The sequence below is a fragment of the Pristis pectinata genome, chromosome 23 (genome assembly GCF_009764475.1).
Source record: "Pristis pectinata isolate sPriPec2 chromosome 23, sPriPec2.1.pri, whole genome shotgun sequence".
In the NCBI taxonomy this organism is placed as follows: domain Eukaryota; kingdom Metazoa; phylum Chordata; class Chondrichthyes; order Rhinopristiformes; family Pristidae; genus Pristis; species Pristis pectinata.
The window spans coordinates 4,814,684-4,830,324 of record NC_067427.1 but is presented as its reverse complement, the minus strand read 5'-3'; the positions used below and the strand labels follow the sequence as shown (position 1 = coordinate 4,830,324).

The 15,641-nt window shown below is 44.7% G+C and overlaps 1 protein-coding gene across 1 annotated transcript in view; it reads right to left on the bottom strand.

Moving 5' to 3' along the window:
• Positions 1–15,641, bottom strand: part of LOC127582270 (adhesion G-protein coupled receptor D2-like) — a 93,307-nt gene that overhangs the window by 18,421 nt on the left and 59,245 nt on the right. Inside the window, 1 exon segment of the mRNA XM_052037442.1 lies at positions 13,928–14,048. Coding sequence (XP_051893402.1) covers positions 13,928–14,048 — 121 coding nt within the window.

Below are 15,641 nucleotides of genomic sequence, written 5' to 3'. Positions count from 1 at the left end.
CAGAAACAGGCCCTTCAGCTCACCAAGTCCATGTCGACTGACAAGCACCATTTTGACTCTAATCCTAGTTTAACCCGTTTTATTCTCTCCACATTCCCAGCAACTCCCCCCAGATTCTACCCCTCACCTATACACGAGGGGGCAATTTTCAGCAGCTAATTGACCCATCAACCCACACGTCTTTGGGATGTGGGAGGAAACCGGAGCACCCGGGGGAAACCCATACAGTCACAGGGAGAACGTGCAAACTCCACACAGACAGCGCCAGAGGTCTGAATTGAACCCAGGTCGCCAGAACCATGAGACCATCTACTAGCTGCACTATAAGAGCGGAGACTCCACAAATCTGATCCATGTGCCACAGATATCAATAGGAACTTTGGCTCCAAGATACTGTGGCTGTTGTCTGTAACCGAACTGTTCCCTTGTCAGAGACCATCAGAGAGCACAGGGGAGTTAAACCCATTGCATCAGCCAGATGTGGCTCAGGCATCAAGTTGGTCTAACACTAATTCCTGCATTTATTGTGATACCATGTTTTAAAACAATAACCAGATTAGCATGTTTTCTTTTGTAAGTCTGCAACAAGCCATGTTTGGGTTTGGTGCTTCAAGATATTAGCAATGAATTGCAAGCCTTTAAACCACACAATAGAATTGGCAACAGAAAATCAAGAGTGCATTTTGAAAGGAAATGCAGGCAGTCCCGTGGTTACATAAGGGCTCCGTCCATAAGAGCGGTTTGTAAGCTGATTTCTCCATAAGTCAGAAAAGGCCATTTTCTATAGTAACCTGTATCGCATCACTCCACATACACTTGGTATAATTATTTCATTACCATAAGATATAGGAGCAGAATTAGGCCATTCGGCCCATCGAGTTTGCTCCGCCATTCAATCATGGCTGATTTATTTTCCTCAACCCCATTCTCTCGCCTTCTCCCCTTAACCCTTAAACCCCATTACCAATCAAGAACCTATCAATCTCTGTCTTAAGTACACCCAATGACTTGGCCTCTACAGCCCTCCGTAGCAAGAAATTCCACAGATTCCTCCTCATCTCAGTTCTAAAGGTATCCTGAGGCTTTGCCTCAGATCCTAGACTCTCCCACTGATGGAAACATCCTCACCACACCCACTCTCTCCAGGCCTTTCAGTATCCGGTAGGTTTCAATGAGATCCCCCCATCATCCTTCTGAACTCCATCGAGTACAGGCCCAGAGACATCAAATATTCCTCATATGTTAAACCTTTCATTATTGGGATCATTCTTGTGAACCTCCTCTGGACCCTCTCCAGGGCCAGCACATCCTTCCTTAGATACGGAGCCCAAAATTGATCACAATACTCCAAATGTGGTCTGACCAATACCTTATAAAGCCTCAGCAGTACATCCTTGCTTTTATATTCTGGTCCTCTCGACTACTTCATTGAATAATTACCCAAATACTATCCATAATTAAAGTTATGGAACACACACTGTATCCAATCATTAATGAATACCATGAAATATTTTATTATTGTTATTACTAGCTTGAAAAATGCTTTAAAAGCGCATGTAAAAATGTGTGCAAAGTCAGATTTCCGTAAGTTAGGTCATTTGGAACTCAGAGAACCCCTATATCATCGATTAAAGCAGAAAACTAACTCCCAGGGAGTGCTGGATTTTACACCAGTGTCTGGGAGAGCGAGGTCTGCCATCTATGGTCTGTGTGAGATGAATGAAAAGAATCCATTGTTCTACACAGTCATCAGCACCCCGTCACTGGCAGTATCTGGGGGGCAGGGCTAAAGGTGAAGCCCCAACAGTCCTTGATCTATCAGCAGCAGTTACTCTGCAGATCCACATCAAGAGCCCAAGCTGACCATGTCTGGGCTGCCTCGTTAACAGGCCTCAAATTAATTATAAAATCATCCCCCACAAACTCTCATAGTTACAGAATAATTTGACTTGCTGTTTGGATTCCAAGCAACACTTCTGTCCTCAGTTACCAAAAACGTAAGCTGGAATCACTCAGTTTTGCTGTGGGACTTTAATCAGCAAGGAAAACAATAATTCTGGATCAGGGAGGCTATTCAGCCCATCTTCACCTAACTTTCCACATAATCACAACCTTAACCCATCCCTGCTGCAACTTAAAATTGTCTCTTAAAGGGCTCTCCTGTGCTCTCTCTCTGCAGGTCAGATCCATGTGCTCATCCTTTTTTTCTAGAAAGGGAATTCCTTGACTTTGGGCTTTTTCTGTCCTGGATCTGTACATTGTCTTCTCATAAGTAAAGAGAAATCCTGAAGCTGCTACAAAAACTTGAGAGTACGTACCACCAGTCTCAAGGACAGCTTCCACCCCACTGTTACCAGACTCTTGAACAGACCTCTTGTACGATAAAGATGAACTCTTGATCTCTCAATCTACCTTGTCGTGGCCCTTGCACCTTATTTGTCTGCCTGCACTGCACTTTCTCTGTAACTGTAACACTATGTTCTGCTTCCCGTCATTGTTTTTCCTTTTGTACTACCTCAGTGTACTCATGTACAGAATGATCTGCCTGGCTGGCATGCAAACAAAAGCCTTTCACTGTGCCTGGATTAGAGGGTATGAGCTATAAGGAGAGGTTGCACAAAGTAGGGTTGTTTTCTCTGGAGCAGCCGAGGTTGAGGGGAGTCCTGATAGAAGTTTATAAGATTTATGAGAGGCGTAGAAAGAGACGACAGCCGGTATCTTTTTCCCAGGGTTGAAATGTCTAATACTACATTTAAGGTGAGAGGGGGTAAGTTCAAAGGAGATGTGCGGGGCAAGTTTTATTTTAACCACAGAGAGTGGTGGGTGCCTGGAATGTGCTGCCAGGGGTGGTGTGGTGGAGGCAGATACTATAGAGGCATTTAGAGGCTCTTAGATGGGTGCATGAATATGCAGGAGTGGAGGGATATGGACCCAGTGCAGGCAGAAGGGATTAATTTAACTCGGTGTCATTAACATCATCGGCACACCATCGTGGGCTGAAGGGCCTGTTCCTGTGCTGTACCGTTCTATGTATCTCAGTACATGTGACAATAATAAACCAGTAACCAATTACCATTTCTAGATTCTTATTCATGCAATGTTCCTTTGTGAGAGTACATCCCTGAGCCTTTCTCTCCAAGCCAAAGTGTATGAATTCATCTTCAGTGCCATGAGTTTAATGTGCGGTACAGGGCTGGCGGCATTCCTAGATATCCAATTCCCTATTAGTCGATAGAACAGAGACAATGCATGGCCACTGGTGGATGCTGGTGGGGACCAACTTCTACCTGTACCTAGTCATAAGACATGGGGGCAGAATTAGGCTATTTGGCCCATCGAGTCTGCTCCACAGACAGGTATCATCACACAAGGTCCTTGACACAAGGAAACTGCCTCACAGCACTTTTCTACATTACCTCCAGGGTTTAGATGCTGAGTACCCAGTGATCACAAGCCACGAGAGTCTGCAATGGCCAGTGATTAACTCACAACCTATTCCAGTGCAGTACTGCCTTCTTGGAGGTAATGTACTTTGAATGAGATATTAAACTGTCTATTTTCTTAGACAGACGTAAGGTAATCATAGAACACAGAACAGTACAGCACAGGAGCAGGCCTTTTGGCCCACAAAATCTATGCTGACCCTAATGCCAATTTAAACTAATCCCCATCTGCCTGCACATGGTCTCTGTCCCTCCATTCCCCTGCAAGTTCATGTGCCTGGCTAAATGCCTCTTGAACATTGCTATCAGATCTGTTGAGATCCTGGTGAGATTTCTGGTCATAGGATGCTGTTAGGTTTTAATTATTAGGTATTGGCATTGGTTAGTTATTGTCATGTGTACTATACAGGGAGATACAATGAAAAGCTTTGTCTGCGTGCCATCCAGACAGATCATAGCCATACATAATTATGCTGAGGTAGTTAAAAAAAGAAAACAAGAATACAGAAATACTGTGGCAACACCCTGTCTTGACACAGGAATAGCTAAAATACTCACACCGGGAAACAGCAGTTGAAGAACTGAAGATACTTTTGAACAGGTAATGTTTAGACTGTAAGGAACAAGGGGATAGGTTGAAGAACTGAGGGGTTAATAGGAATGGAACTGCCTGATTCTGGATAACAAACCTTCTTCATGAGCATCCCTCAGTCATTGGTAGGATGATAATTCAGTAACGTAGTGTGTAGTTAGAGTTGTTCTGTTCACCAGTACCTGCACAACAGAAAGATCTGCCAAACAGCTGCACTTCTTCAGGGTAAGAGGCAGGATTTCACTGCTGCATTTGGACATCTGTTGCAGTGGTAATGAAAGGGGAACCTATCTGTTATTACCAGATACTTACTGTACATCCTTCAAATCCTGAAGTTAATATATCTTCCAGCTTTATCAGTCCCATCTCCAGATATCCTGCAGATAATGCAGTCATTTTCAAAAATAATCAGCCGTAGGTCCAATGCACTAGGTCGCAATTTAATCCAGATGTTCAAGAAATGGGGTCAACACATCTGGATTTAAAACAAAATTATTCGGCATTTTGTTGCCCAGTGGTCGCCTGTGGTAAACCATCAGATCGAGTTCCTATCTAACATCTTTCACAGCACAGCTCAATGGCAAAGAGAGGATGCTTCATGCTGAACTTTCCCCGTCACCTTTGGACATGTAGCAGCCTCGACCTTGCAGAAGTGCAGGCAAGCTCTGCAGGAGTTTGATTATTTTTACCATCTCAATGACAGAGTTGTTTGCTTTGACCAACCTTCATCCCTCAGTTGACAGTACCTAAAACAGGCATATTATCCATCTGCTGACTGCTGTGTCTGGGAGCTTGCACCAATTAACCATTTACTTACAGAACAACAGTTACAGAGCACTTCAAAATGAGCCCACTGGCTGTGTAGGGCTCTGGGACACTTTGGCAATGGAAAAGGGGGTTAACAAGGTTGGGAAGAGCTGCTTCTATTCACCATCTTTCATTATGTCCCAAAGCACTTTACAGCCAATAATGTATTATGAAGTGTAGTCACTATGGTAACATGGGAAACAGAGCAGCCAATCTATGTGGTCTAACCAACAGTTTGTAAGCTGCAACATGATAGGAAGGATGTGGAAACTTTAGAGAGAGTGCAGAGGAGATTTACCAGGATGCTGCCTGGATTGAAGAGCATGTCTTATGAGGATAGGTTGAGCGAGCTAGGGCTTTTCTCTTTGGAGAGGGGGAGGATGAGAGGTGACTTGATAGAGGTGTACAAGATGATAAGAGGCATAGATCAAGTGGACAGTCAGAGACTTTTTCCCAGGACGACAATGGCTAACATGAGGGGACATAATTTTAAGGTGATTGGAGGAAGATATAAGGGGGATGTCAGGGGTAAGTTTTTTTTACACAGAGAGTGGTGGGTGCGTGGAACGCACTGCCAGCAGAGGTTGTGGGGGCAGATACATTAGGGACATTTAAGAGACTCTTAGATAGACACATGAATGATAGAAAAATAGGGGGCTATGTGGGAGGGGAGGGTTAGATAGATCCTAGAGCAGGATAAAATGTCGGCACAACATTGTGGGCCGAAGGACCTGTACTGTGCTGTAATATTCTATATTCTATGACATCCCAACTCTTGTACTCAATGCCTTGATATGATGACAAGCATACCAAATGCCTTTTTTACTACCCTATACATCTGTGTTGCCACTTTCAGTGAGTTATGATGGACTTACATCCCAAGATCTCTCTGTGTACATCAACGTTCCTAAGGTCACTGCCATTTCCTCTATATGACTGACCAGAATTTGACTTCCCAAAGTGCATTACCTCACACTTGTCTGCAATAAATTCGTTCTGCCACCGCCCCACCCAATCTTCCAGCTGATCTATATCCCACTGTATCCTTAGACAATCCTCCTCACTATCTATGACTCTGCCAATTTTCATGCTCAGTTTCAGGGGAATTCCATTCTGTTTACAACCAAAGAAAAACAAAAAAACTTGTTTCTTTACATTCCATTACGCCCATCCTCCACCCCAAAACTGTCACCTCTTTAGTCATTTATCCCAGAACCAACAACATTTTTCACTCTTTTTGAATTTTTTAAGCATTCATGGTCTCTCCTACCACGTCCCATCACACACCCACCACGTTCCATCACAGACCCACCACGCTCCATCACACACCTACCACGTCCCAACACAGACCCACCACGTTCCATCACAGACCCACCACGCTCCATCACAGACCCACCACGCTCCATCACACACCTACCACGTCCCATCACAGACCCACCACGCTCCATCACACACACACCACGTCCCATCACACACCCACCACGTCCCATCACACACCCAGCACGTCCCGTCACACACCCACCATGTCCCGTCACACACCCACCATGTCCCGTCACGGATCCAGCACGTCCCGTCACGGACCCACCACGTCCCATCACACACCCAGCACTTCCCATCACAGACCCACCACGTCCCATCACACACCTACCACGTCCCATCACACACCTACCACGTCCTGTCACAGACCCAGCACATCCCATCACACACCCACCACGTCCCGTCACACACCCAGCACGTCCTGTCACACACCCACCACGTCCCATCACACACCCACCACGTCCCGTCACAGTCCTTCCCTCTTGTCCTCTCCTCCGCTCGCCCAATTTCTCTGCATCTTAAAACTTGTCTTCTTGCTAACTTTGCCTGGTTTAGAGTTGTAACTAAGCCACCTACTTAAAATTATCAGTGCTGGATGTTTTCCGTGAGCTTCAGAGATGAAAAGAAATACCTTGGAAGCTTGTCGAATGCGCGATTCGAATGCACAGAAATGTAAGAAGCTGCAGAGAGTAGTGGATTCAGCCCAATGCATCACGGGCACATCCCTCCCCACCATCGGGAGTATCTACAGGAGGCGCTGCCTCAAGAAGGCAACATCCATCATCAAAGATCCCCCCCATCCAGGTCGTGCCATCTTCTCGCAGCTCCCATCGGGCAGGAGGTACAGAAGCCTGAAGTCCCACACCACTGGGTTCAGGAACAGCTACTTCCCTTCAACCATTCGGTTCTTGAACCAACCGGCACAACCCTCATCACTACAGGTTAATACGATGACCACTTTGATCACTTTGCACTAAAATGGATGTTTCTTTTGTTCTAATTGTGTTCTTTCTTGTAAAAGTTGTGGATAATTTGTGTGCAATTTATGTTTTTCTTGTGAATGCTGCTTATCTGATGCTATGTGCCTGTGATGCTGCTGTAAGTAAGTTTTCATTGCACCTTGTGCATATGACAATAAACTCGACTCTGGCTTTGTCATGCTTCAAGGAAAGCTGTAAGACAGGACTCTGGTATTGTCTCTCCATAGTCATTCCTAGTTTGTTGACCAGGACCATTGGACAAACCAACCTATCTCCTATGCTTTTGGATAAGGACACCAGGTAGTGAGCCTGTTTGGCAAAGTAATTTTGGATTCTCAAAGGAGTGTAAAGCTGTTCTGGAACTGTCAACGTCTATATTCAAACTCAAACCAGCAAAACAATCTCATTTGGAAATATATATCCAAGTTGCATCAAAGCTTCAATCCCAGATCTCACTCTTCACCCTTCGTGAGAACCGTAATCCTCAGGAGACAGTCAACCTCAATCACAAAGGTTTGTTAAGGACTTGTTTTGACATATTGCAGATTATTTCACTGATCCGTGAACAGATTGGAGCCACTTAATTCCCCAAAAGCAGTCTCTGTAACTCAGTCACATGACCAATGATTTTACTACCACTACTGTACTTACAAGCCACAAAGTAAATTTTTAAAGTTTAGCTTGATTTATCCTTCTACAAACTAATCACTCAAGTCAATAAAATAGCAGGCTCTCTACTGAAATAAAATCTAAATTTTTAGCCCACGACTGCAAGGTGGGTTTCTGCAATGCTATAAGAGGTTAGAAAGCAACTAAATTACTAACTGGTATCCTTATTGACTTCAGAATGGGGGTGGAGTACATGCTCCTGTCTGTATCAATGATGCTGAGGTAGAGATGGTTGAGAGCTTCCAAGTTCCCAGGTGTAAATATCAACAACAATTTCTCCTGGTCCAGCTACATAGACGTTATGGCCAAGAAAGTACACTAGTGCCTCTACTTCCTCAGAAGGCTAAGGAAATTCGGCATGTCCCCGATGACTCTCACCATTTTTTACAGGTGCACCATAGGAAGCATCCTATCCAGATGCATCACAGCTTGGTATGGCAACTGCTCTGCCCAAGACCGCAAGAAATAGCAGAGTTGTTAAAGCTTTTGACTCGGTCGGTCATAAGCTGATTATGAAAGCCCTGCAGCGTGTGGGAGCACCGAAAGTCTTCATTGACTTGGTTTTAGATCTTTACTCTAACACAACAACAGTGGTTGAGATCGGTGCGAAAAAGACCAATAAGATCCAGCTTAAAAGAGGAGTGAAACAGGGTGATCCCCTTTCACCTATCCTTTCACCTCAATCGTTTGGCCACGATCTTTGTAAAAAGCCTTAACAGCATGGGACCGATGGTAATAGGTCTCCAATTGTCCAAACTCTTAAGCTGTTCTTCGTTATCCATTTTAGGGATCAGCACTGTCCGGCTTTTTTTTCAAACACTCTGGGATGGTCCCAGACCTTAGCCACAATGAGAACAGGCGGGCAAGAACAGTCTCATCATTTGCGACCAGCTGCTGGAGATCTCTTTTAGCAATACCATCAGGGCCAGCAGCACTATCCTCCTTCATACCCTTTAGTGCTGCCTCAACCTCCTCTCGCTTGATCTTACAAAGAAGGTGCTGCTCATCAAACTCTTGATGGTAGTCTTCCAGCTCGCTAAGATCTGCTCGAACTGTTGTTCTCACCAACCGATCAAGATCCACCAATTCATTTTGAGAGGCCTCCGTTAAGATAAGCCCAGTCTCCCCTCCATGGACTCTGTCTACACTTCCCACTGCCTCAAGAAAGCAACCAACATAATCAAGGACCCCTCCTGCCAGGTCATTCTCTCTTCTTCCCCCCTCCCATCGGGTAGAAGATACCACCAGGGTCAAGGACGTCTTCCATCCCGCTGTTATCAGACTCTTGAACTGACCTCTCATATGCTAAAAGATGAACTCTTGATCTCCCAATCTACCTCGTCGTGACCATTGCACTTTATTTGTCTACCTCCACTGCACTTTCTCTGTACCTGTAACACTATATTCTGCATTCTGTTTTTCTTTGGTATTGGTATTGGTATTGGTTTATTTTTGTCACTTGTACCGAGGTACAGTGAAAAGCTTGTCTTACAAACCGATCGTACAGGTCAGTTCATTACGCAGTGCAGATACATTGAGTTAGGACAGAGTGCATTGATGTAGTACAGGTAAAAACAATAAAAGTACAGAGTAAAGTGTCACAGCTACAGAGAAAGTGCAGTGCAATAAGGTGCAAGGTCACAACAAGGTAGATCGTGAGGTCATAGTCCATCTCATCGTATAAGGGAACCGTTCAATAGTCTTATCACAGTGGGGTAGAAGCTGTCCTTAAGTCTGGTGGTACGTGCCCTCAGGCTCCTGTATCTTCTACTTGATGGAAGAGGAGAGAAGGGAGAATGTCCCGGGTTTGTGGGGTCTTTGATTATGCTGGCTGCTTCACCAAGACAACGAGAGGTAAAGACAGAGTCCAAGGAGAGGAGGCTGGTGTCCGTGATGCGCTGGGCTGTGTCCACAACTCTCTGCAGCTTCTTGTGGTCCTGGGTGGAGCAGTTGCCATACCAAGCCGTGATACATCCAGATAGGATGCTTTCTATGGTTCTTTTGTACTACCTCGATGTACTTATGTATGGGATGATCTGACCAGATGCACACAAACAGGAGCTTTTTATTGTATCTCGGTACTTGTGACAATAATAAACCAATACTTACTAACCGGTGAACCGATATGCATGATTTTACTTTTGCATTATATTATGTTTCCTCCTACTACATAAAATTAGGAGTGGTCCAGAGAGACTAAATAGGGGGGATCTATTTCTATTAGCAGAGGGGTCAAAGATTGGGTTGGGGGGGGGGGGGGGTTGGGTACAGATTTAAAGTCATTGGTAGAAGGATTAGAGAGGAGATCAGAAAAAATGTTTTCACCCAGAGGGTGTTGGGGCTCTGCAACTCCCTCCCTGAGAGGTCGTGCGATCTGCCGGTTACTGACCAGTGCTGGAAGGTGGGGTTAGATTGGGTAGTTCTTGGTTGACGGGCACAGACATGATGGGCAGAGTGGCCTCCTGCATTGTACCTTTCCTACAATTCTATCATGTGGTAGACAGCACAGTCCAAGGAGTTGCTGAGGGCAGTGCCGTAAGGCAGTAGACACAGCGACTGACTCAGGATCTTGCTCTGTGTGAGATAATTCAGTCCCTTAAACTGCTCGGCATCGAAACTCCTCAATGATATCATGTCGTTAGCATTCAGTCTGGGAATAAACAAAACTCCTCTAAAATTAGGACAATTAGGGAAGGTAAGGATGCTAAAACTAAATAATACCATTCTTTTTATTGTTAAACAAGTTATTGTTAGGCTATCGAGGTGAAAAGACAAAACTTCAAGGGGTTCTTGAGTTTTCCAAAGAAAAGTAAAGGCTGTTCCCTCTATGGATTGACATCAGTTAACGGGAGGAAACATTCAAGCTGGAAATACTATCAGCATGAGAAGGCAAGTGATTTATTACTACAGTAGATTTTTATGGGCATGGAACTGAAAGATTTATGAAAAGGACAACCCTCCAAATATTTTGTGATTATTAACATTCTGTCAGTTTTAGTTACTTTAACTACTTATCAAAAAATTCTAGATAAGGCTAAATTCATGAGCTTTAAGTGTTTTATGTAATCTGTGGAGCACTTACCAAAATCTCATTTGTCCAATTAATCACTGTGTTTGAAAACAGTGGGAGGTAAACTGCTTTTGTATTGTTGCTCTTCTGAGAGTTAATTAGCTTGCAAATGTATTCCAATAGCGAAAATATGAGGAGTTTGCATTCAGGGTTAGACATTCATTCCATGGGACATGCTTTTATAATTGATTTACATAACTGATTCTCTGCATTAGTATAACTTAGAAAAAACAGTTAACTCTTTGTCATTGCATCTCAAAAAAAATTTCAACAAGAGTGAAAACTGTTAATGTCTCTGGGGATAAAAGTCTTGCATTCTGATACTACATACAAGATGCTGGAGGAACTCAGTGGGTCAGGCAGCATCTGTGGATGGAAATGGACAGTCGACATTGACTGGAACATCGCCTGTCCATTTCCCTCCACAGACTCTGTCTGACCCACTGAGCTCCTCCAGCATCATATTCGTTGCTCCAGATTGCAGCATCTGCAGTCTCTTATGTCTGTATTCTGATCCTTCTGAAGTCACTTTGCAACACAGAAACCATGACAACCACAGTCTGTACAGCAAGCTCCTACAAACAGAGTGGTAATGACAAATTAGCCTGATTTACTGACTGAGAAATAAATATAAGCCTAGTACCGTGAAAAAAATTCATGTTCTCTTCTTCCTTTGAATAGTCTAACGTCTGTCTGAGAGAGATGTGGCCCAAACTGCAACACCTCGGACAAGCCAGGACTCCCTCATTATTGCAGCGGAATGTTAGCCTGGACTTTTGTACTGAAGTCTTTGGAGACGGGTTTGAACCCAACACCTTCGGAGGCAAGACTGCCACCAACCAAGGCACAACTTGCCAAGGTACATTATAAAAGTGAGTGTGTGTATTTGTTCATGAATGTTATGGCATTGGTCACCAGGGTGTGGAGAGGTTTTTCAGCCATTTCACAACATTGCATTATTTTGACCGTTCAATGAGGTATAACCCCACTGAAACAAATTGCACACAAGGACAGTGTGAGCCACTGGCAAACAAGGGTTCATATTTCAAACTGGCAATGTGGCAAGTTTTAAAAGTTGGCTGTAGCTCTTAATGGGTATTAGAGACGTGAGCTGTTGTTTTCACCCCAACATGCCCAACAGTGACATCCTGACTCTCCCACCATCCACCTATGCTTGGGGTGACCAACTAGCACATCTCTGGGATGTGGGAGGAACCCACGCAGTCACAGGGAGAACGTGCAAACTCCACACAAGCAGCCCAGGTCAGGATTGAACCTAAGTCGCAGAAGCAGTGAGGCAGCAGCACTACCTGCTGCACCACTGTTCGGCTCCATTCAACTATTGACTGCAGCACTGTTTGTAATTCTTACTCTGTTTGTAAAAGGAAAGAATTTGTGTAAGTTTATATGCAGGCGAATTTAAGCTGTGAATCAAGGCACTCTCATTTCAAAGGCAATGGCATGGATGAAATATTAATTCAGAATTGTGTTCCGTCGATGTCACGTTATCCACACCTGACCTGAAGCACTGTGTAAGTTTCCTGCACAGTGTTTAGAATGGTCCATCTAAAGAGATATAAGCCTATAAGACATAGGATCAGAAGTAGGCCACTCGGCCCATTGAGTCTGCTCTGCCATTCAATCATGGCTGATTTATTTTCCCTCTCAACCCCATTCTCCTGCCTTCTCCCCGTAACCTTTGACGCCCTTGCTAATCAAGTACCTATCAACCTCCGCTTTAAATGTACCCAATGACTTGGCCTCCACAGCTGCCTGTGGCAATGAATTCCACAGATTCACTACCCTCTGGCTAAAGAAATTTCCCCTCATCTCTGTTCTAAAGGGACGCCCTTCTATTCTGAGGCTGTGCCCTTTGGTCCTAGACTCTCCCACTACTGGAAACATCCTCTCCACGTCCACTCTATCCAGGCCTTCCAATATAAATCTCGACCAATTTGAGCTTTCAAAAAAAAACACCAAGGCAGCACTAATTTGGTTGCTGGTGTTAGACAACTCACTTGTCTTTGAGCTAGAAGGTTCAGTTCCCCAGACAAACATGTAATTGGGGTTTTACTCCTGCTTCTGTTTCTTATGCTCTTGTGTTTGGTGAGGTTGGACCAAATCAGCCCTCTCAGCTGGAGGTAAAAAACTGCACAGCAGTTTTAGAATGAGGGGACTTCAGGTCTCCTGGTATATCCCTCAGTCACAACCTAAAACTAGAAATCCATCCTCAGCCGCTGTACTAAACATCCTCTAGAATAGTCAACGCCAGTATCGAGGTCAATCAAACTGAATTCTCGAGACAGAGTAGAATGTGCTGGTGGAAATACATAGTGCAGAGATCTTCTGTGACGATACAGTATACTTAGTTTCTCTGACAGGGAAACATCTTCCTCTTCATTTTGTTGCTGCTTCTCTGTACACCAGTTACACTTCAGAAGCAGGTCATTGGGTGGAAAGCTCTTGTGACATCCTATAAGATCTTTTACTTAAAGGTGATGTTATAAAATTCTGAGGGCCACAGACAGGTTTCCTTTAGTAGGGGTGTCTAGAACCAAGGGGCATAGTCTCAGATCAAGGGGTGGTACGGTTCAGGTGAAGATGAGAAGTAATCCCTTTTCTCACCTGAGGTGGCTCTTTGGAAACCTCTCCCAAGCTGTGGAACTACTAAATATACCTTAGGCAGAGACTGACAAGATTTGAACTACAGGGGAATCAAAGTGTATGGGAGTACGCAGGAGAGTGGTGCTGTGGCCAAGAATGAATCAGCCTGCTGAGTAGTGAAAGAGTGGCCAGTCGACACATTCATGCTCCTGCTTGTTACGTGCTTTCCATTTTGTGATTCATAGCACACTTTTAGCATAAATCCACTCTAAAGAGATCCGTAGAGTTCAATGCTGATGACTACTCTGTGAAATTAACTGAAAGGTACTTGACACAATAGCTGATTGTCACTTGGTGAAAGAAAGACATTTTGCTTGTATCTCAAGCGTTTCTGATGAAGGCAGTGTATCTTTAAACATGAACAAAGGAGTTGATTCACACTTACCTGGAAGGAATTAAGTACAACAAAGACATAGCCAAGAGTAATATTGAGATGGACCAAAACCCCACAAAACCAGGTCAGACCCAACACTGGCAAAAGAATAGCCACAGGCTTGATAGCTGTCCTGTAAAGAACAGAAACATTGCAAAATTAAAACCTTTGCTTCTTAAATGCCAGGATAAAGTGAAACATGAAATCACTGCAGATCGCGATCCCCTGAGAAAATGGCAGTGGATTCTACTGAAGTGGCTGACAGGTGTAAAAACATTCGGCAGGTCAGGAAGCATCTGTAGAGAGAGAAAAAAGTTAACCTTTCTGGCTGAACAACTGGGAAATGGAGGAAAACAAATTAGCTTTAAGTAGCAGAGAGGGTGGGTGAAGGGTGCATAGGACAAAGGGACTATCTCTGATAGGGTGAGGCCAGGGTGGCCATGGTGATCAGTTGCCATCTGGTGGATGAGGATGGTTAGAGAGAGGCTGGTGTTCCTGTGCAGTGACTGCCCTTGTCCTTCTTGGACGGGGAGTCTGAGAGTTTGAGAGGCGCTGTTGGAGTAGCCTCATCTGCAGTGAATTTTGTGGATTGAAGGTATGCTGCTTTCACAGACAGAAGCTGCAGTCGTTTCCATTTCTTCTTTGGACTCAATTTTCTGAATAAATTGCTTTTTTTAAGTTCATTTTTCAGCTTGTGGGCATTGCTGGCATCGCCAGGATTAAATGCCCATCCCTTCTTGTTGTTGAGAAGGTGGTTCTTGAACCTTCTTGAACGTTGCAGTCCTTCGGGTTCTGCTGGGGAGGGAGTTCTGGGATTTACTCCCAGCCACCACTCAGGAACAAGTGTGTGACTTGAAGTGAAACCTGCAGTTGTGCTTCACCACTCCTTGTTTTTGTTTTAACGAGTAGACTATACTGTGAATTGTAGCAATTGAGGACCAATATATAGAGTCAATCGAGAGATACAGCACAGAAACAGGCCCTTCGGCCCACTAAATTTGTTCTGACCATCAACCACCCATTTACACTAATCCTACATTAATCCCAAGCAACAAACAATCTGCTGGAGGAAGTCAACAGGTTGAGCAGTGTCTGTGGGAGGAAAGGAACGTCAACGTTTCAGGTCAAAACGTCGACAATTCCTTTCCCCCTCACAGCTGCTGCTCGACCTGCTGAGTTCCTCAAGCAGATAGTTTGTTGCTCCAGAATCCAGCGTCTGCCGTCTCTTGCCTCTACGTTAATCCCACTTTCGTTCTTCCCACACTCCCATCAATTCCCACCAGATTCTACTGCACATCTGCACCTAGGGGCAATTCATTGTGGCCAATTAACCAAACAAAATGCACATCTTTGGGACGTGGGAGGAAATCGGAGCACCTGGGGGAAACACATGCAGTCACAGGAAGAACATGCAAACTCCACACAGAGAGTGCCCAAGGTCAGGATTGAACCAAGGTCGCTGGAGCTATGAGACAGTGGCTCCACTAGCTGCACCACTGTGCTGCAGAATGGAACCCCAGCGCTTCACATTCACTGGGTGGGCAGAGGAAGCACCAAGAAAGGGGGATATTTTCAGCAAGGAAGTTGCAAAGGGTTCGGGAGAGTGGAGAATGTGACAGTGGAAAGGAGGCTCGCAGGGGTTGAGGAGAGAGCATCTACCTCTAGTCTAGCAGGACTATGGCTGGATACTGGGACATGACTGGTGAGAAGTGTGGAACATAGCCAA